At 33.1% G+C, this 23599-nt stretch overlaps 1 protein-coding gene across 1 annotated transcript in view; it reads left to right on the top strand.

Annotated features, from left to right (window-relative positions):
- Positions 1–23599, top strand: part of LOC106883518 (diacylglycerol lipase-alpha) — a 103671-nt gene that overhangs the window by 60457 nt on the left and 19615 nt on the right. The window contains exons 5-11 of the mRNA XM_089338469.1: positions 635–769; positions 2540–2742; positions 6215–6359; positions 7084–7167; positions 10022–10099; positions 14675–14755; positions 15402–15544. Coding sequence (XP_089194595.1) covers positions 635–769; positions 2540–2742; positions 6215–6359; positions 7084–7167; positions 10022–10099; positions 14675–14755; positions 15402–15544 — 869 coding nt within the window. The remainder of the gene's footprint in view (positions 1–634; positions 770–2539; positions 2743–6214; positions 6360–7083; positions 7168–10021; positions 10100–14674; positions 14756–15401; positions 15545–23599) is intronic.

Below are 23599 nucleotides of genomic sequence, written 5' to 3'. Positions count from 1 at the left end.
CCTCCGGCTTGTCAACTCCTATCAAATCATCCAACCCATGCCAGCATGGAAAATGGACATTAAATGTTGTTGATGATTTTATCACTTGTCATTGGAAAAAGAGCAGCAGTTACAAACATTTGTAGGGCCACTGTGATTAATGGGACAAAAAAAAACCTCCCACATAAGCATTTGGCAGCATGTAAAATGTGGGTGGGTTTTTTTTTTTGCCACACCTGTATAATACATTCAACTGATGTCTGAGTGTAAATGTTGTACATGTGTGAATGTATAATCCTGTATGATTCTTACAAAGGAATGTTTGATTTTGTTTTTTTAAATAAAACTAATTTTGTTAAGTTTATCTTTATTTTACTAAGATAAATGATCCCATATTTACACATATCTGCTATATCTGATAGAAGTTGTGTGGCTACATTACCACATTTCAAACATATAACATTATATTTCCTTCAAATTTATTGATGTTTAATTTCAATTAAGATCATTAAATCAACTGATTACAAGATGCTGTTATTCTTCATCATTAAATTCCATTATGCCAACTACTTCATCTATTTCAGCTGCAATTATTAGATTTATAAATTGTTTATCATCTAATCTTATTGTTTGTTTTTTTTCCTACTTTTTCCAGAACTCCATATCTGAAGTTGCCCAACTCTTCACTGAATTCTTCCGAGAGCTTGATGTAGTTCCCTCTGATGTGGTTGCTGGCTTACTTTTATTAAGACGTTATCAAAAGCTCCAAATGCGAAGTCATGTTGCTAACGTATGTGTTCTAAGCTCATCTTTTGAAATCAATCTTGTATTTTTTTTGTATGTGTATTCAATAATATTCACTTATTTTAAACATTTTGATACCAATTAACATAATTGCTTTAGTTATAATTTATAAATTAGAAAAAAACTCTTATTTGGGAATATTAGGTTTCTTTTAGCTTCAAATTGAGCATTTTTGTCCTGTGTTTTCCCCTTAAAGTATGACCCTGTGAGATGCCACCATTCTGTAGAAAGTCTCCCCTAATTTTCACTTGACAATTCAAATTGTCAACTTAAAAATTCAAAGCTTCTTCAGCAAGGATAGAGGAGTCTAAATGCTGAAAAAGTCTTATAAGACCCAAACATGTTCAGAGTTGTCTCCTACTCTTGCAAGAACAAATAAAATAGCATTAGTCATTAATTGATAATATTCCCTTTTTTCCCTGCATAATTTCTTTTTTGCAAGTTGCTTTCTAATGCTTCTTGCATTAAATATGATAACATTAACTTGTCTACAAAGTTTAAGCTTACAACATCATAGTAACTATCCCTTACAGACAAGCTACTTTCCCAGATTGCTTATTAATTACTTAATAAGAATTTATTCAGTTACCAAACTGAAACTAACCTTGCTTAACTAGTCATTTTTTAGGGTAAAGTTTAACTCTTAAAGTCTTATGCTGCAAATACCCACAACAGTTATCAAATTCTACACCACATGTAACTGCTATTGTAACTGTATTGTTTTTTGGGGTCAAAAACTGAAAGAAACAAAATTTACTCTCATTTTAGAAGAATTTCCTGTCAAAAGATATTCTCTTTGCACTGTGTGCATTTTTCATGGTTTATTGGTTGAATTTTTCTGAGTTTTTTTCATTTGATTTTTGAGCATAATGGCAGTTAGTAATACAAGCAGTGAATTAATTCTGTGGTGCTATTTATCAATGATTTATTTATTATAATTTATTGATGATTTAATTTGAGAAAGAGATCTTGATCTTGGTTAAATTAATTTAAGTGATATTTAAGTACCACCAGCAATCTAAGTGATATCAGGATTTATTGATTGTGAGCAGTAGAATTATCATGTAGCTGATATTGCATTGATGCTTTTGTTAGTTAATGATAAGGATTGATAAAAAAGAAAAGCATTAACTTACTGATATCTTTTAAAGGTAAACTCTCTGTATACTAGTGGGTTCACATGAAGAGCATAATTGTTTTAAGTCTAAATAATACTAATTTGTTGCGCTTTACAAAACTTTTAAATGGAGGAGATGAAAATATATCTTAAAATTCTTTTTCTATTGGGAGTTGCACAGCTCCTAAGTTACAGAGACTAGCTCTGAGTTATGAAATCAATCAATACCTGGGAATCAATATTTCATAAAAATATATGAAAACACTTATGTGTAATCAACTTAGCTGTTTTCAGCCGACTTGGGTAGGTGAAAGTGACATGACAACAGGTTAAAATCAACAACAGATAAAAGGCACATTCAAAATGTACACCAATGATAATTTTCAATTAGCTTTCATGCAATATTAATATTTTTATGATTTTTATATTGGACTGACTGCATTTCACCCAAAATCTTTAGTTTCTAGCATGATTGAAATATTTAAGCATTACAGGTCTTTAAGAGTTAAATAACTCTATTTCAAATATATTAATATTAAATGCCATACATAACAACAATAAATTATAAGGATATTAAAAATAAAGTCTATTGTGAAAATAATTTTTCAATTAACATTCTGTTTGACTTGCTTTTTTCAGAAAACCAATGATATTTACCAATATTTATCAGGAGCAGCAATTACTCCTAAGACCCACTTTCTCCAATTAAATGACCCTGATGTTATGGAGGAGTACAAACTAATTATCCATTATATGGAATATGCATTGGCTGCCTATGGTTGGCCTGCTTATATGATGATGAACAATGCCACTGGATTATGTAGTCTCATACCTTATTTGTCGTAAGTTATAATTTGTATTACCATTTCACAGTCTTAATCACTCAGCCTATTAAATATTGACTTCTTTTATCTTATTTAAAATCATTGGATTGTGGTTATGCTGGGGTACTACTTTGAAAGGTTTTTGCTGAACAAATTGACTCCAGTGCTTATTTTTTAAGTCTGGTACCTATTCTATTGGTCTCTTTTGCTAAGCCACAAAGTCATGGGAACATAAACAAACCAACACAACTTGTCATGCTGTGGTTGGGAAACAGACAGGCAAACACACAATGCACACACACACAATGCACACACACACAATGCACACACACACACACACAATGCACACACACAATGCACACACACACACACACAATGCACACACACACACACACAATGCACACACACACAATGCACACACACACGTGCACTCACACACACATGATGAACTTCCTCACATTTTTCCCTAACAAGGCATTGGTCAGGCTGGGGCTGTAGTAGAAGGCACTTGCCCAAGGTTCCACACAGTGAACCTTAATCCGAAACTACATAATTGCAAAGTGAGCTTCTTAACCACGCAAACAACCATACGGAACAAAATGAAATGTGACGTTTATTCTTTCTCCACTAACATTAATGAAGCAACATGGAATAGCTGCAACTAGGATTTGAAACCTGATTTAGTTGATGAGATGTATTCTTATTATCTCCATTCTACTAATAACCAAGTGAGATAAACAGTTATTGAACCACATTTATAATTAAGTCACTATTGTTTTTTTTTCTCTCTCTCTTCTCTCTTTTGTCTTGCTTCTTCCCACTTCATAAATATTTTTCTTTACCCACTTAATTCAATTGAAGTCCACGCAGTTTGGATTGCTATGAATATGTGTTTGCATTAAGAATTAAGTATGTGAACAATCTTATTAGCTACATATTAATTAATGTTTACATAGATGAATGCTTTGACGAATGGCCTGTTTGCTCAAATGCCTTTGTTGTCATAAAACTGAGTGTATTTATACATGAATTCCACATTAACATTTTAATTTAATTGTAAGTGTTAGAACTAAAAGTGCTTTATTTATATTTATGAACTTACATATAATGCATGACTGCATCACATATTTGTTTACCCTAAGACATCCTTAAACAAGGTTCCCTATTCTGTACTAAGGTATAAGATAGTCATAAGTCTAGTGATATTAAATGTTGGTGTCCAACAGTTACCATTACCAATCCACCTAAGACCATCTCTGGTTCTATATAATCTGTGTTTTAGAATGATCCAAACTGAAATCTTCCAGCAAAATTCCATGTAAATTTTTGTTCCAAACACCAACTCAATAATGATTATATTGTTTTGTTTTTAAATTTTTATTATTTGCAAAATTAATTGAAACAAAGTCTGATTAGTATATCAACAGAGACATAACAAAAGAATTAAAAACCTATCAAATCTATATGTAACACTTTTCATTTGTTGTTTCACTGACTTACGTAAGTAGAATTATTTTGAAAATTAGACTATTTACATGTTGTTAGAACAAATGTTTGTATGACTAAATACTATTCTAAAATAGAGTGGTTCCTCTCACCAGTCAGGGGTACTGAGGCAATAAAAATAATGTCTTGTTAGAAGTCATTGTCCAATTACTGTAGCAAGATTTGAACACATTTTCAAATGAATTAACACATTTTGCTGCTCATTCACAATGTCTTTCAGTGCCTCATCTGAGGACTACCCCAGTATTGATATTGCTTTATATAAGAAATAGTTAAAATCTAATGTTATTGTTATAATATTATTTTTATTAATAATTCATTAAATTATTAAATTGATATACAAAGTAATTATTCATAACATATTATAACCTTATTCATGTCCTGCAAATCAGTCTCAACTTATTTCAAACTGGGAGACATTGAACAAGCATTATCATCATGTTTACAACTGCTCTTTCAAGATTTGAAAACAGCCTTGAAAATTTCTCTCTTTATTAAATGTTATAAGTAGCTATGATGAGTGCTAATGCACTATTAGTGCATTATTATCATTGCATTGTGTGTGCATACTACTCAACTAGTTTCAGGCAGCCTAACTGAAAACAGATACTGCTTCCTCAACCATGTTGAGATGAGTAGACACTATTTCTGAGATCTAAGAACACATTTCACAAACAATTCTGGGAAGATTTCCATATTTTCCATATCAGAGGACTCAGTCTAGTAAATAAAAGCAAAAAGTGAATTAATGATAAATGCAAACCTGTTTATTATTCCAGTCCATTATTGGCTCAGTCACAAGATAACAAACTAATAACCCAATAGTTAGATATTTTATGCTTGATTGAAGATGATTGAGTACATGTTTATTAGGATCATCTTTTAATTCATTATTGTATGGCAAATTCAGGATTTTTGAAATGCTATTCTCTCTCTCTCTCTCTCTCTCTCTCTCTCTCTCTCTCTCTCTCTCTCTCTCTCTCTCTCTCTCTCTCTCTCTCTCTCTCTTTCTCTCTCTCTCTTCCTCTCTCTCTCTTCCTCTCTCTCTCTCTTTTGTACATCTCTATTACTACACTGTCTTATGATGCCATGCAAATAATTCACATAATTTCAACATCTGTAAATGTATATCATGAAAACAATAACTGGAAAGAATAATAGAAAATATATCAAAAGCAATATAATATAAAACAAGAAGAAACAAACTGTTCATTTCTGAATGGCCAATTTTTATCTTACTTCATGATATCCACTGAACTTCTTGAAAGCCATCACTAAGTAACCATTATAAAACTACTAAGATACTACTATGCTAATAAGATAAATATTGCATATCCATACAATCATCTTCATCTCATTTTTCAGCAGTCCCTTTACATCCTCTGCAGCCATTGCTTCTGTTTCATTGTTATACAGCATCACACCATTTTTTTCTTGCCAATTAATAGCTGTCATGTGAATCAAGAGAGAAAAAGAGCCCCACTTTGTTTCTAATAGAACTTGTAGTTTTTAGAACTATTACCATCGTCTCTTATAACAGCAGCCATGATGCTCTACCTTTAATGTTAGTTATGTCAGTTAAATAACCATAACTTATTTGTTAATTCTTCTGAGCCAGTTAAGCAACTCATAATCTTCAAAGTAAAGCTGCATGTGCTGTTATCTACTTAACAGCATCTGAAATGTGTAAGTGGCTGGATGTGGATGTATACTATTTCAAGAAAATGCAAAGTTAAATCGTTAGATAATATCATTTGCTCACTAATTGAGAATCATTAATCTTAATTGTATCTAATTTCTTCACTTAACTTTATCAGTTTTGTACAAAACACCTTTTATCATATCAATTCCATATAAATGTAAAAAGGAACATTGTTTTGTCTTATACATGTCCTCATGTAAACACACAGATATACATACAGCATATATAAACATACACATGAATACTTATTCATACATATTCTATCTTATTGTCTGGTTTCAGTTGTTGCTGTTGTAAAAGTTGTGTAAAACACCAAACTTACTCTACTGTTGTTGAAGATAACTGTTGTGAATGTAATTTTGCTGCTATGAAGAAACTCAGTGGCCTCTTGGATACTGACATCATATATGTCACATATCACGTAGATGTAAGTTGAGTTGATTAAAACGCTACTTCTCTACTTAAAAATATTTCCTGTCGTTTTTTTTCTCATCCTTTTGTATTGCTTTTTCATAATCTGGTAATTCATTCAGTTGTGAGGTAAGTCAAGATTGGGTACATATTCTCTTAGCAGAGATCAACAAATCATAAAACAGTCCATCAGGAGACTCTCCAACCTCTTTTTTCTACACATCAAATGCATAGAAGGAATGTGTTTACATTCTTACAGATCATTATCACAGCCAAAGCTTTATATTTAAATTTATTTCAGTACTTCTGATATATAGTGTAATGTGTATAAAAAATATATTATTTACCTCATGAAATGACATACTATCTAAAGCACAAATTTTCAAGATATCCACCATATTAAAGTAACTTTATATAACAGCTAAATACTCCAAGCCATTAATTGGGGTAAGAGTTTGAGTACATATTCTCTGAGGAGAGATCAACAAATCATAAAGCAATCCATCAGGAGACTTCCCCACCTCTTTTTTCTGCACATCAAATGCACAGAAACAATGTGTTTACATTCTTATATAGTTTGTTATCACAGCTAAGACTTTATAATATTTAATATTTTTTTAAACAATTATTGTTAACTAAAATGAGTTCTAGATTTTATAACTCATTTCTTTCTTGTAAATTTTAAAAAGGTCTCTGGACTTTTTTTAAAGATATTTTTTAAAGTAATTTCTATTTTCTAGATTGGAAAAACACCATTTTACGTTGCTCTTGATCATACACAGAAGAAAGTAATTGTTTGTGTGAGAGGAACATTATCATTACAGGTAAGCTGCTTTTATAATTGTTGCTGCTGTTGCCCAACTTTTCTCTCAAAGGAGGGGGAAATTGGGCAAGATTAGTGCTGTTAATATTAATTTTTGAAAAATAGTAGTGAATTGACAGAGTAGTAATAGACCAGAGTTCAAATCATGCTTCAGTTGATTTTCCTTTTTATCTTTCTGGAGGTTGATAACCTAAGTATTAGTTATGTACTAGGATTAATTCAATCAACTATTCTGTGCTCACTATAAATTTCTGACTGTGAATTGATGTAAGAAATGAATAATTTTGATGTGTTAATGTTCAGTTGTTAGGGATAAGCCACAGACAAAATAAACATCACCAGAAGATTTTATTTCATTTTAGACCTTGACTGTAATTGCAAATTTATGATCTTCGGATAAGAAAAGATGAATAAACTACATTGTGGTGGAAGAACCATTTTATAACACACACAAAGCTTTAAATTGATACTTATTTCTTGAGATGTCAAAATTCTTGTTCCACAACTGTGATCTGGTCACTGATACAATTCCACTGATTTGCACTGGAACTCTGTATACAACAAGACCCTAGTAGTACAACAAAATGATGATGACACCTCATGAAATTAAAACAAATTCAAAGTTAAGATATGAGTAGCCATATGGCCCCTCTCCAGCAAGAACCATATTCTGCTCTGGCCCCTCCTTTCATACCTAACCCCTCCTCTCCTAGCATGAGCCTTGTATGACTATGAACTTCTCTCAGGATTCATAGTCTTTCAAGTTGCATGATGACCTGACTAGTGCTGGCAGCATGAAAAATGCTCACAGTACACACTGTAAAGTGGTTGGTGTTGGGACAGGCATCCAGCCATAGTAACAATGCCAAAGCAGACAGTTGTGTATGATGTAGTACTTGGACCCACCAGATCCTATCAAATCATTTAACCCATGCCAGTGTGGAACATGTACATTAAAGGATGATGTGGGTTATTAAATGGTTAGAATGACTCACAATATAGTTGTTTCAGTTTCAACTCAAGCTCTCAGATCAAGCCATGTGCTCAACATGTACAATTCTGAAATAGTCAAAATGTTATATTGTCAAAGAAAGAGGAAAACCTCAGTTCCTTTCCAGACCTTCCCAAACTTGGAGATCAAAGTAGTAAATGCTAAACTTGAACATGTTGATATTCAAGTTGAAACTTGTATGAAAAATGCGAGCAGGGGTTTCCAAGTAGCTACTGTTCACAGAAGAAAGGATTGAACAACATTTAGTTTGTGATTTGAGAAGTGAGACAGAGTGGTGAACATGAATGAATTAATTTTACTAATTCAGAATAACAGAAATAATTGTTATAGTAGTAAAGGAGACAGAGAAAAGAAACAGTACACCTTTGGTACTAGTAAGCTGGTGTGTGAGTGTTTTTGCCAATCTACCTGATGGAATTTTATATGCTGTGTAGAATATTTGTGAGTGCATCTGCTATAGCACAGTTCCATAAATGTGAGCAATTCTCTTATGTGGGTTGCTTTTGAGCTTTGTGGAATTTTGTAACTAATCCAGGATAAGATATTTTTCTGACCCTGAAGAGAACTAGTTTTAACAGCATGTTATATGTGAAATCATTGTCAGAGCTTTTAAGGCCTAAATCGTTTATTGTGTAATGTTAGATGGGGTAACATGATAACCTATGAGATTGCAGTGTCATAGCTTCATTATAGAGCAGAGTTTCAAAATATTTGTTCATCAAATGTGTGTAAATGTGATGTGAGATGTGTAGGTTGCATGTACAGGACACTTGTGTGGAATAATGAGGTTGATAGGAGGAAGGATTGACAGCATTATCTGCATTGATCATAGATCAGTTAAAGACATTCCACAAAGCTGAAAAGCAACCCACATAAGAGAACTGCTCGCATTTATGGAGCAGTGTTGCTATTGATTCACTCATAAATGTTCAATACTGCATATAAAATTCCATCAAGCAGATTGGCAAAAAACTCACACACCAACCTACTAGTCCCAAAGATCTACTGTTTCTTCTCTCTGTCTCTTCTACCACTCTTACAGTAATTTCTACTATTCTGAATTAGTTAAATTAATTTATTCCTTGTGTTCACCACTCTGTGTACCTCTTCATGTTTTTCACACAAACTTCAACTTATGATTAGAAGTGAGAGCAAGGAAATCATTAATATAATATAAAGGAGTGAGAGAGACATAACCAGAGTTTATAAGTAAATAAATGGTGAATTTTAGTTTTTTGTTGGCTCGAGTAAAGTTTACAATAGCAATGTAAAAGATTAATTATGGAATCAAATAATAATCTCAATCATTGTGTTTATATGTTTATTGGCAAGAATGGTCCTTCCAGCTGACAAAAATATATTTTCTGAAAAAGAATAAATGAAAAAATTGTCTTCCTTTTTTTTTATTATTATTTCATTCAGCTTTCAAATATACCTAATCCTCATCAACCCCCGAATATTAGTCTTGAGTCCTTGAACTAATGGATCCAGTTATCTGGTTTCTATGGCATATAAGTGATCAAGATCACAACATTCTCCTTGACTAGGATGCCAGTCCATCTTTGGGTTTCTTGTTTAAGGTTGAGTGGATTGGAGTAACATGAAATGAAGTGTTTTGCTCAAGAACACATTTTCACAACCTAGTCTGGAATCAAAACCATGATGTGATTGTAAGTACAACATCCTGACCGCTAGACCATGTACCTTCAAATATACAATAATGTCAATATTATTATAAAGTATGTTGTCCAACTTTCTTGCATTCAGTAACAATTTTAAATACTACTTGTGATATTTAAGGTTTGAAATTATTATTCTACTGCATCTTCTTTATTATCTCTAGGATGTATTGACTGATCTTAAAGCTGAGTCTACTATGCTTCCACTCGAACCTCCTATTGAGAACTGGCTTGGTCATGAGGTAAGCAAATCGATCATAGTTTTACAACATCTAATGACTAATGTCACAAATATATTCTCTATGTTTAAATGTTTAATTTTTATTCTTAATTTCTCTTTTTTTAACTGGCAAAACTTTATTAGAATAAAAGCATGAATCCAATAAGTTTATCATCCTCATCATTTAATGTCTATGTTCCATAGGAGCATAAGCTGAATGGCTTGACAGGAGCCAAGGGGGTCCAAGGATGCCTTTGTACTCCAATGTCTGTTTTGGCATGTTTTTTTTAATGGCTGAATGCCCTCTAAATGCCAACATTACAGCATGTACTGGGTGCCTTTTCTTTTTACTATTGAGGTTGGCATCAAGCTTGCAAGACTAAGATCCCCTTTGTCTGAATGGTGCTACAGTAGAGAAGCAGCTTTATGCTAAGAGATGAAGTTTTATAGTGGTGATGATGATGATAATAATGATAGTGGCAGTGGTGGTGATGTCTGGGTTTTTTTTACGTAACGCATTTATAAAATCTGAATCTATTTGATTAGATCTAATAAGCTTACTTTGACTGTATTTTATCCTTTCAAGCCAGTCATGAAATATGTTTAGCTACTTTGTATCATTCGCACCATTACACTCATCCCAGTTAACCACTGAAAGGCAGTGTACAACCTTGTCTCAGGACAGACTAAACTAGTAAGCAAGATACAGGGGCTGTTTGAAACATTCAGTTAATAACCTACACAACAAGAAAAAAATTACTGGTGTACTTTGCAGGAAAATTTAAAATACATTTTAAAGTTTTTAGAAGCTCTTTTAAACTTTGAAATTCTTTTAAATTATAGAAAACTATTGTTAACCAAGTTATATTAATCATTCTTGTGTGTAACAAAATCATCAATAATATGTTCAAACAGTAGTATGAATCTTCAAAAATTTTAAATTATATTTTTAAAAATCCATAGCACACCATGGTCAGAACTATTCAACAAGAAAAGAGAGAAAAATAAAATTTAAACTTTATTAATGCTTTCTTAATTAAAGTCATGACAAAAAAAATTGTGTGAATAAAGTATTTTGACCATAAGTCTATGGATTGTGATTGCATATCTCTTATAGAGTTTCCATTGAGTTTCCTTAAAAAAGCAAAACACAGCCATCACTTACAAGCAAGTATGACTGGTAGTATATACCATGCTTTCATTAGTTGTTTTAGGTGCCTGTGTAGTCGCAAGCAGACAGACACCTTCTCAGTCCTCTCACATTCAACCCAACAAGACAGCTGGAGGGAGAGAGGCCCTCACCTGCAATCAGCTGATACTCATTTTCAAAAAGCAACATGAAATGAAGTGTCTTGCAGAAGAACACAACACTCCTAAAATATTCTGGAATTGTTACTTGTAATAATAATAATGCAGAAGCTTCATTTTTTTGTCCACTTAATTTTATAGGGAAAAGGATTAAATACTGTTATTCCTGGTTGTAGTATCATCATCATTATCGTCTTCCTCCTCCTCCTCCTCATCATCATCATCATCATCACTAGCATTACTGTCTTCATCATTCTAAAGTAGTCTTTGACAAAATTGCAAGTTATATGAAAATAACTATTCCACTTTTCTATGGAGTTATTCAACTGACATGTATCCAATAAAGACATGCAGTAATATATAAACTCTTAAATAAAGAAACATTTTCACAAATGAAAAAATTCCCAAATCAAAAACTTTAGCTTTGTATGTCTAAATATATTTTAATTATTTACTGTATTTATGCCTGCAGCAAAAGCTGATAAACATTATGACAAGTCTTGTATTATCTGTTGTCAAAGACTCTAATTAAAACCAATTTATTTGACCACACACACACACATTAATATGCATCTAACATACATCATTATATGGACATACATGTGTGTGTGTGTGCATCATTGTCATAATCTTTTAACATCTGTTGTTCATCTTGGCATGGATGTATATGTGTCTATATATGTGTGTGTACATATATGTGTGTGTACATATATGTGTGTGTTTGTATGTACATACATGTATGTGTATATACGCATGTGTGTATGTATATATATTACAGAATATTTCTTTCAGAAAACACATTAAATATTTGTTTCAGATTTGGAAGCACTTTTTCAGTTTAAATTTTTCAAGTTCCATATGTCTGAGTTTCAGTCATAATCAGTGTAATAATTATGCCTAAACAAACTGTTTTAAATGATGCCCTGTAATACACTAGTGTGCCACAAGAGATACCAATGTGTGCTACAGATTGTTACAAATATTCTTTAGAATTCTGGAAAATTTGTAGTATTCTTGAGTATTTTAAAAAATCATGCTATTTTTTGAGCATGATGTATATAACTTTGTTATACCCAAGAATGATTAATAAAACTCAGTTAGAAATAGTTTTCTATGATCTTTAAACATTTTAACTTTTAAGTAGCTTTCTTTTAATTTAAAATTTGTTTTTTACTTTCTTTGCAAAGCACATCAGTAGTTTTTAATTTCCTGTGTTAAGTGCACTTGTAAGTTTTTCAATTCATCTCCACTGAGCCACAAAGTTTAAAACATGAGAAATCACAAAACTAAACAATTATTTTCTTGTGTATTCCTCTCTTACAATGCATTACTGTTCTATTTTTTCTGTCCAAAATATATCAAAATGAACCACTTCTCAACATTATATATACAGTTCCCAAATTCTTCACAATAGATGTGTTATAAACACCCATTAACTTTATCTTAGAAATTGAGAACTGGTTTAATTTTTTGAACTAATAGGTGGGCTATTGATGGAATATAAAAAGAAATGGGTTTTTTTATTTATCTTTAGCTTTCAGAGTTTCTCAAAGTTTCAACATTTTAGATTTCAATTATATGCATTTGTATGACAGTGTTTTCTTTGTGGGAGCAATATGTTTGGCAGGAACTGTGCAAATGCCTAGTGAGTGCGATTACTAGTGTGAATCAGTGTGATGTGCTGCATCCTTTTATGTTAAAATAGTAACTTAACCATTCAATAAATAGTAATTGATAACATAAATACAAAATGGCTTGAATAATGGGTTCACTATAATAAAACCTTTGAAGATGGTGCTTCAGCATGACCACATAGCCTAATAACTGTAACCAGTTAAAGAATTAAAGAATATCTGCAAAATCAAATGAAAAAAAACAAAATATTTTCCATTGCTGTAAGTGATGATCAAGAGAGTAAGAGTATAGCCATTTTTCCATGCTTGTATAGGTTAGACAAACATGTTATTGAGGCTTTGTCTTGCAGCTGAATATCTTTCCTGTAAAACATGTTACATGTTTTTCAAGTCAATCATCTCTTACTTCACATAGCTTCAAGAGTACAAAGCAAGCTGGTGGTTTGTTGACAGAGGCGACTATAGTAAGTGATGGCGAGTGATATAGGAGTGGCTGGGGATGGATGAGATATGTGAGTGCACTGGGAACAATAAGAGTTAAGGGAGGTGTAAAGGTGGGAGTATGGCAGAGGGGAGAGAGCAGTGGATGAAAGCACAGGAAGGAAGTGATTGGTGGAAGCATTGGGAAGGGAAAATCAGGATAATAATATTCCTTTCTACTATAGGCACAAAGCCTGAAATTTTGGTGGGAGGGGGATAATCGAGTACATCAACCCTAGTGCGTAACTGGTATTTATTTCATTGACCCTGAAATGGTGAAAGGCAAGGTCAACCTCGATGGAATTGAATTCCAAATGTAAGGACATACGAAATACTGCAAATCATTTTGCCTGGCATGCTAACAATTCTACTAGCTTGCTGCCTTAATAATAATAATAATTATAATAATAAAAATTATGTGTTGTGTGTGTGTGTGTGTGTGTTTCATTTCCCTTTAACTACCAGATGTATCTAGACAGAGATGTGACATTTCTTTCTGTTCATATTCCAAAATGTGTGTGGTGTATATCTGATGTTAAAAGTTCTGCTAGTTACAACAATATAGTTTTCTTGATCTGTCTTCCTTGCAATATTATTGCTTAATAGACGATGTTTGTTTTTTTTCAAGTAGTTTTCCCCTTAATGAGTATGGCCTTGGTCTGTTGTAAGTGCATGTGTTTTCAGCCATATTGTGGGTGGTTCTTGACACGTTATTGTTTAGTGTTCATATGATAGGTCTAATATGTTCTGTGTGGCTGTAGGTAACTTTTGTATTGTTTCTAATGAATAGTGTGTCAGTATTCATGTTTTGCTGGGAAGTGTTTACTGAGGAGACAAGAAAGAATACACTATATTTTTTACTGCTGAAAAGCAGGTTGGACCAGGTAATGGCTCTTTTTTTAGACTTGTTTTGCTGGTTGTTCATTAGTGAACATGTAAAAAAGAAAAGACTGGCCAATCAAATAAAAAAAGAAGCTTGCAGCAACATTTATGAAAATAGATGTACTGAGCTTCAGCAATTCTTGAATGGAGATCACTGTAGGATGAATTCAGTTTAAATAAACTATAAGTGTGTGCATATGTCTGTTTGATTTACTTATCAATGTAATCTAAATACATATATATTTATGTGAAATAAAGTATTTTATGTAATTTACTAACTCTGTTTCCATTAGGGAATGGTTGATGCAGCACAGTACATTCAGAAAAAATTAGTCGAAGAAAATATTTTGTCAAAAGCATTTAATAGTGATTTCGTAAGTATAATTATTGTTCAGTCTGTGTATAATTTACTCCAGTCTTCAAAGGAAATAAAGAAATCACCATTATTATTATCATTGATTATTAAATATGTTATATAAAGGGATTTGAAATAGAGCCTGTATAATATATATGACAGAAACGCAGGATGACAGTGACTTTAAAGTTTTGCCAGCAGCTGTTCATCAGACAGTGAATCTTCTCTGGTGAAACTTTGAAGTCACTGTCATTCTGTAATTCTGTCTGATAAAATATATATGATCACTCTTTGAAGTACAAAGACCAGTGGAATGATGTTGTGTAATCTGAAATTTATGTTCAGATTAAGTTTTTCGTTGACATTACTTTACTTTATTACCTCTTCATTGTCTATGTATCCATTCGTAGATAATATTAACTGAGGCTTCATTTAGTGAATCATTAGACAAAAGTTGGGCATATCAAAAGAGATCAGTTTAATATCCTGTTTGGTAGGAAGTATAAAATTGTAAGAAAAATATTCTCCGTTAAAAATATTTATCTTTGCTGTAATTTGTAAATTAGAAAAAATATATTTCAATTAATTTTGTTTATTTGTTAAAGTAATAAATTACAAAGTCATACACAATGTTGCTTCTTTGAAAATTTTATTTCTCTTTTCAGGATCGCAGAACTGATCAATACAATTTAATTTTAGTTGGACATTCTCTTGGAGCTGGAACTGCATCAATTTTAGCCATTCTGCTAAAAAGACAATACCCTAATTTACATTGCTATGCTTATTCACCTCCTGGAGGTCTTATAAGGTTTGTATACATATTTTAAATTTTATAAAAATGAGGATTTATATCTAATGACAATAATTGTAATAGTTAGTCTCATAGCTGGTTTTATGCTAGTTTTCTAATTGTTATAATTATAAGAAAAGCATGATAGTGTGGGAAAGTTTAATTCTACTTTGCAATTATTTACTATGAAACAAAACAAAAGTATTAGGATAGAACACAAAATTGACTTTATACCACTTTGCTTTGTTTTTGAACTTTCTTGTGTCAAAATAATTACCAATCAAATAATAGCATTGATGTAATTTTTATTTTTAACTTTTAGTCAGGAGGGAAGGCAAGGGTTTTTTGAATCTGTTGAAGGAAGAAGGTATCCCCTAAACTGGAGACTTGGTCTAAATGCTTGCAACAAAATGAACTCCACTAAAGGTACCCCCCAAATACCAGGTGGTAGTGTTAAACTAAGCAACTGATTAAGTTTGTACCCATATCCCTAAATTGTTGTTCTTGTACCAATGATAAAAATAATTAGCATTAATAATTATTTATCCCAATAATTAACTATTATTATGTAATTATTTTTTAATAGTTTTATTTTTATTGCATGCTTTCATTGCACTACTAAGTGCAGTTCCATGCACCATGCAAATGTACAGTGTTTTGTTTTGGTTTTATATTTTGCATAGTGTTGAAAGTATACTGCATAATACGTATGCTGTGTCTAAAAATGCTAGTTACAGCATGCTGCACACATGTGTAGTATTCAAGAGTTTAGTTATGTACTTGTCTGCAGGTTTTTAAATCATTCCCAAGGCATCTATGAATATAGGAATTATTTCTGTTTTCAATTCATCTCGCTGGTTATCTCTATTTCCAGATCTTTATATTTGAATAGTGTCTGTATTTCCTTTATAGAAACATTGTTATTCTATTGGAAATTACTTCTTTTCCTGATGATCCTTAATAATACTATCCATCAAGTAACTTTGATCTCCTTCTTTATAGGAATTGCTATATTCCAGAATATGGTCACTTCCTCATTCCTTGAAAATTTTTCTAGTAATATTTTATATTGCATATTTTCTCTTAGTATTTCATAATGTTGACAAAACTGCAAAAGTATGAGAGCCCTATCTCTGTCATGCCTGTATAGATTCTCTTGGTTTAGATTTGACAGCCACAAACAATATTAACTGTTTCTTTTTAATCTTTACATATTCTACAGAGATTTATTTGTTGCCCTCATCAACTTCTTTGAGTTTTTTATAAAGAGAAAAGTAAAGATGGACTGGCAAATGCTGCCTTTCCATAAATTTACTGAAAGAGCCTACTCTCAGTATGCCTCTGGAAGCTGGTGAATACAGTTAGAAGGCACTTGCTTTTAGAATTGAGGGTAAGTTTGGATTAGTGGGATGCCTTAATTAGGCGATATAAAAATTAGGCTTATGTAGTTGTTTTCCTATTGGAGAATCTCATTTCTTTCCTATTATTCCATGATCAGTTCTTCATAAACTCCCACCCCACCATTGCTTATAATTTGTCCTTGTCATGTTCTCTCATCCATTGCCTTTATGGTAAATAAGTTTACTACATCAATAGTGGTGGTGGTAGCATTGTTGTTGTTTAGTCAACTTGATACTTGATTCTCAATGTCACCTTCAGTTAAGTGAAAGGTGTGAGTTGGCTGATTTACATAAAAGTTTCATGATTCACAACTTTTGTGTTAAATTCTGCTTGCGTAAAGCAATAATATTGTTATAATCCTTACAATGTTGAATTGTTATAGCGCCTACTGTGTACTCTCTGACCACCTACTACATACTCTCTCATACCCTCCTATTTATAGTGACTAACTCATGCCACTTGTCACATGGGAGGGGTATACCATTATTACTAATTCCCTACATCTCCCCTTTGAAGTTTTTCTTAGGAAGTGTCATTTTATTTAGCAATATTTTTTTAATTAATCCCACCTCCCTTTTTTTTTAGTTACTTTTCATACAATTTAATATTTTTTGTACTTGGCATCTATTTTCAGGAACTTTGTATGTTTTCTTGTCCTCTCACTTGTACGCCTCGGTTCAATCACCTGCAGTGGCATTGGTACTTAGAACGTATCATACAACCATGCCATTGGTTCCTCCAACATTTTTGGTTTGCTTTCCATGAATCTTTTTTGCATACCTTTTCTACTTTTTAACCAATACATCATTTTACCTATGCATTTGGTAATTACGCCATCTTTCCAACACTGCTTTCCATTCTTGTATGCCCTCATATACACCTTTTCACCAACTTCTAAAGAATCTTGCTATATCCTCCCTGGCACTTTTTCTTTTTTGCCAGGTAGCAATTTATCAAAGACTAATTTTACTTTCCTTGCAAACATCAGCTCCGTTGGTGAGCTACCTGCTGGTGTATTTGGATTCGGTGTCACATAGTACACTCTTAAAAATTGTTGTAGAGCTACCTCATCCATGACTTCCTTGTTCTAAGGGCTATTGTGAAGGTATCAACAAAGCATTCTGCCTCTCCAATAGATCTGGGTGGGTATGGTGCCGTAATTATATGTTCTACTGCAAACATTTCACAAAATTTTAAAATTCGCTACGGTACTTCACGTACTTCTCTTTACTTATAGTGACTAGTTTACTCCATTCATCATGTGGGAGGGATGAACCATTATTACTAATTCCCTACAATAAATATACAAGGCTCTACATGTAGAATTGATGAATCAAAAAATAATCTTGAGATATGAACAAAAGAAATAGTTTCATGAGACCTTTGTGATGGGGCTGCCACAGGAAAGAATGACAGCAATATTGTTACCATATCAGGCAATTTTAATGAACACAATTCATGTTAAGAAACATTAGAAAGTATCTACTGGGGTGCATCTAGACTATAGTTTACCATAGTCTAGATGCACCATTTATGGTAGAAGAAGTAAGAAGAATTATAACTCAAGAATTTCTGTGGGTTTAAATGATTTCACTATTCACATCACATACTTCAGAAAGCTACCCAGTTAACAGCCACCAGTTGCTTGGGTGGGTCTAAAAGCCAGAGTGATCATTTTTTTTTTTTATTTATAAATTTATAAGAAAATGAGATGAGCTCAAGTACAAAACATACATAAAGCATATGAACTTATAGATGCAGACTAGAACAGTTTTGAATTTGTCATATTGCCAATAAGAAAAATTAGTTAAATTAAAATAAAGTCTTGTTTCTGTTATTTTGTCCAACCCCAGTATATATCATCATCATCTTTGTTTAACATCCATCTTCCATGCTGGCATGGGTTGGACAGTTTGACAGGAGCTGACAAACCAGAGAGCTGCTCCAGGCTCTGTTGTCTGCTTTGGCATGGTTTCTATACCCATCCTAATACCAACCACTTTACAGAGTGTACTGAGTGCTTTTCACATGGCACCAGTACTAGTGAGATTACTAAGTAACTTGCAAGACAAAGATTCCTCAAATTGGAGAGAGAGTGCTATTGAAGGAGATAACTTTATGTTGGTTGAAAGGTCGAAGTATAATTATAATGCACAGTCTGTTTGGGTTTTGAATCTCATGACAAATGTATTGTGAGTGAATTTGACTGACAAAGCTGTATGGAAGTAGTTCTGTCATATGATTCAATCTCTAAACAGATTATGCATTACAGCAAACACCTTAACGTTTTTGATACTAACCAGCCTATGACTAACCCTGGTTTTCAGCTATAGATTTCCTGATTAGAGTGACCTAGATGAAAGCCTTGCATAAAAATTTCATGTTAATTTATGCTTCAAACCCAATCTTAATAATGGCAGTTATTTTAGTAAATTCTTCATTATTTTCAAAATTAATCAACACGAAGGCTGTATATCTCAACAGAAATATAGTAACAGAAGAGTAAATTTGTTTCTTTTGTTTCAAAAGAATTTAGCCTTATATTCTCTCAGGAAAGAGAGAAATGCTACAATTCTTATTTCCTCCTCACTGCAAAAACAATGCTAATCAATAATTGGTAAGATATAAGCAGAAATACTGTAATTTGATATTTTGCCCTATTTATTTCATAAGTGGAGAAGGGTATTTCCATGTCTACACATGAAAGAAACAAACAAATAAATAAATAAATAGTTTCTCACTTTATATGAAATTGTTTTGTTAATTATCCAAATAGTAATCCTATAATGCCATGTTAAGTTCTCATCACACTGAGTCTTCAGACCAGTTTTAATTGCCAATGGAAATCATCATTTATTACTGCTAATTCATCTGGGAACGGATTGAATGTCAAAACTTACTGTTTCCTCTATTAAAACTTTTAGGGCTTCTGAAAAATCATTGTTAGATTGTTTTTTATTCATGGCAAGTGTCTTCCCCTATAGCTGTGGGTCAACCAAAGCCTCCTGAGTGGATGTAGTTGATGGAAAGCTCATTGTGTGAGTGTATTTATTGGTGCATGTATGTATAGTTTGATGATACAAACAGGAAAATAGAACTCAAAACATGAGTGTGTGTGTGTATATATATATATATATATATATATATATATATACATAGATAGATAATGAAAAATCACAGAGGTGAAATCTTTTCAAGAAACAACACCATAGGGCTCAATTTATTGAGCAATCAGACTAAAGTATTAATTGGAAAGAGACAAATTTCAAGGTCGATAATACTTCTTGTCAAAGCCAACATGTATCTAAACACAGAGGTGGAAATATATGTTCGCATATATATATATATATATATATATATATATATATATATATATATATATACAGGGATTGGACAAAATAATGGAAACACCATAAAATTTCAAACAAATTTATTTTAATATGGGGTAGGACCACCTTTGGCAGTAATTACAGCTTGAATTCTACAAGGTATGGAATTGTACAAAGCTTGAATTGTTTCCAAAGGAATTTTTGTCCATTCTTCAGCTGAAACAGTCTCCAGTTCTTGTAGTGATGATGGTGGAAGATATTGACTCCTTACTTGTTTTTCTCTGGGGACTGTGGTGGCCAGATAAGATGTTCAACTTCACTAGAATATTCCTCGTGCCATTCAGTAACAACTTTAGCTGAGTGAATTGGTGCATCATCATCATCCTGAAAGATTGTGTTTCCCTCCAGAAACAGTTCCATAACTATAAGATGAATTTGATCAGATAAAATGCTGAAATAGTCTTCACTATTAATTCTGCCATTTAGGGAAACCATTGGGCTGGTGGATTTCCAAGATATAGCCCTCCCACCCCCACGATCACCCCCACCCGATCATCACAGATCTCCTCTAGGTTTAACAGTTGGAAAAAGGCAGTCTAGGTCAAATGCTTCTTTTGGCTGTCTCCACATGTATACTTGCCCAGTGCTTGGAAATAAGGTAAAGGTTGACTCATCCAAGAAAATAACATTCTTCCACTGCTCTAGGGACCAATTCTGTAGGCTTTTACTCCATTCTAAATGTTTTGCAACGTTTGTTTTTGAAAGTAGTGGTTTTCCGATTGCAGCCCTCTCATGAAATCCAGCTTTATGCAGCTCCAGGCGAACAGTTTTTGTGGAAACTGGGTTCTCAAGGTGGTCATTAAGTTCTTCAGTAATTTTGGGAGCTGTGCTTTTATGATCCATTGTACCAATTTGCATGAGAGTCTAACAGTCCCTATCTGAAAGATTCGGTTTTCTTCCGGAGTTTTATTTCAATGAGGAGGTTTTTCCCTCTTTCTCAAAGGCTGTCATTACTTTGGAGACAGTACTTTTTGATAAACCAAACATTTTGGCTGTTTACATTACGGTAGCACCTGCCATACAAGCACCAGCAATCTGACCTCTTTGAAAGTCCGATAGATCTGTCATTGTAATGAATTTTAATTACCTTTTTCTGATGATATCTGAAAAGAAACAGCAATTTTAGGAAAACATATTAAGCAACACTAATCATAAATCAAAAAACAAAAATAAACAAGCTTTTGACAGTTATATAGATATTTCAAAATTATGATGCTATATGCTAGGTGTTTCCATTATTTTGTCCAAACCCTGTATATATATATATATATATATATATATAATTAAAATGTAATGTAATAATACATTACAGAGGACATATCATAAACAATAATTATTTATGAATATATCAATGACCAAAAATGTTATCTTAAAATACTTAGAAGAAGAGTGTTTATAATTATGAACAAGTCACAGTTATAACTAAGAGGGTTTCAAAAACCCTTACATGTTTAGAAATAGCAATCAAAAACCACTATAAACCCACTATTATCACTATTATTTGCTGTGGTTCAAATTTACTGGTCTTTTCTCATAAACGATGTGCATAACGTTTGAATTCAGAATTTGAATGTGTGGATAGAGGTTGACACATTATTCTTGCCGGTCAAGATACATGTAAGCCCCAAGGTAAGGTCTTATATCAATTTCTATCTATAAGAATATTCTCCAGGAAGAGATGAATGGGACCTTTAATAGGTTCCTAACGTCAAATTTTCAATAGAGAATTAACCTTTTATTTTTAAGTTGTGAATTTTATATGTCATGTCGCCTGCAGACAGCATTTATTGTGAGGAGATATAATATGAGTGATAATAGTGGCTTTATAGTGGTTTTTGACTGCTATTTCTAAACATGTAAGGGTTTTTGAAATCCACTTAGTTATAATTGTGACTTGTTCATAATTATGAACACTATATATATCTATATATATATATATATATATATATATATATATATAGCAAGAGGAAGTTGATGAATTCCCCTGTTCACAGGTGTTATGGACCTAGATTTGTTTGTCACAGATATCTAGAGGTGATGGCCTCTTGGAGCTAATTAATGGCAGCATTCATCCTGTTTCTCTGGACTGCCATGTTAGCTTGGCGATATATATATATATATTGAGAGAAATGAAGCCAGAATGCTTCGCTAGATGTGCAATATCAGTGTACATGTTCAGCAAAGTGTAAGCATCTTAAGAGAAAAGTTAGGTATAAGAGGAATCAGCTGTGGTGTGCAAGAGAGACGACTGTGCTGGTATGGTCATGTGATGTGTATGGATAAGGACAGTTGTGTAAAGAAGTTCCGATCTCTAACTGTGGAAGGGACCTGTGGTAGAGGTAGACCTAGGAAGACATGAGATGAGGCAGTGAAGCATGACCTTCAAACTTTGAGCTTCACATAGGTAATGACTAGAGACTGAGACCTTTGGCGATGTGCTCTGCTTACGAGGACCCATCAAGCCAACTGCACCTGTGTTGGTGGCATGTAAAAAAAAAAATCAACTTTTGAATGTCAGGCCTTACAGAGACAAAGTGGCTGAGTTCCTTTCAAGTAGACCTCACGGAGGCGAGATGGCTGAGATCCTTTCGAGCATTGGGACTTGTGGAGGCAGAGTGGCCGTGCTCCTTTCAAGTGGCACGGTGGCAAAGTGGCTGAGTTCCTTTCAAGTGTTGAGCCTCACAGAGGCGAGGTGGTTGAGTTCCTTTCAAACAGGCCTCACAGAGGTGAGGTGGCTGAGTTCCTTTCGAGCGTTGGGCATCATGAAGGCAAAATGGCCGAGCTCCTTTCAAGTGTTGGGCTTTACAGAGGCAATGACCAAGACCTTTGGCATGTCATGCTTGCGAAGAAGACCCATCAAGCCAAGCAAAATCACAGTAGTGGTAGATACCAGTGTCACGCAAATGGCACTTGTGCTGGTGGCATGTAAAAGCATCCATTTCACTCTCGGAATGGTTGGTGTTAGGAGGGGCATCCAGCCATAGAAAACCATGCCAAATCAGACCGGATCCTGGCGCAACCTTCTAGTGTGCCAGCCTAGTCAACCCATCCAACCTATGCCAGCATGGACAACAGACATTAGACAATGATGATGAAGAGATGAAGATGATGATATATATATACATATATATATATATATATATATATATATATATACATATACATATACACACACACACACACACACACACATACACACACGCATATACAAAAATAAATGTGCAGATATATATCCACACATGCATAAATACAAGCATATATATATACGCATACATATGCATAC

This window comes from Octopus bimaculoides, chromosome 2 (genome assembly GCF_046866305.1).
Source record: "Octopus bimaculoides isolate indiv1 chromosome 2, ASM4686630v1, whole genome shotgun sequence".
Taxonomy (NCBI): Eukaryota; Metazoa; Mollusca; class Cephalopoda; order Octopoda; family Octopodidae; genus Octopus; species Octopus bimaculoides.
Note: the sequence above shows the minus strand (reverse complement) of the source record. Positions and strands in the feature narration are given on the sequence as shown.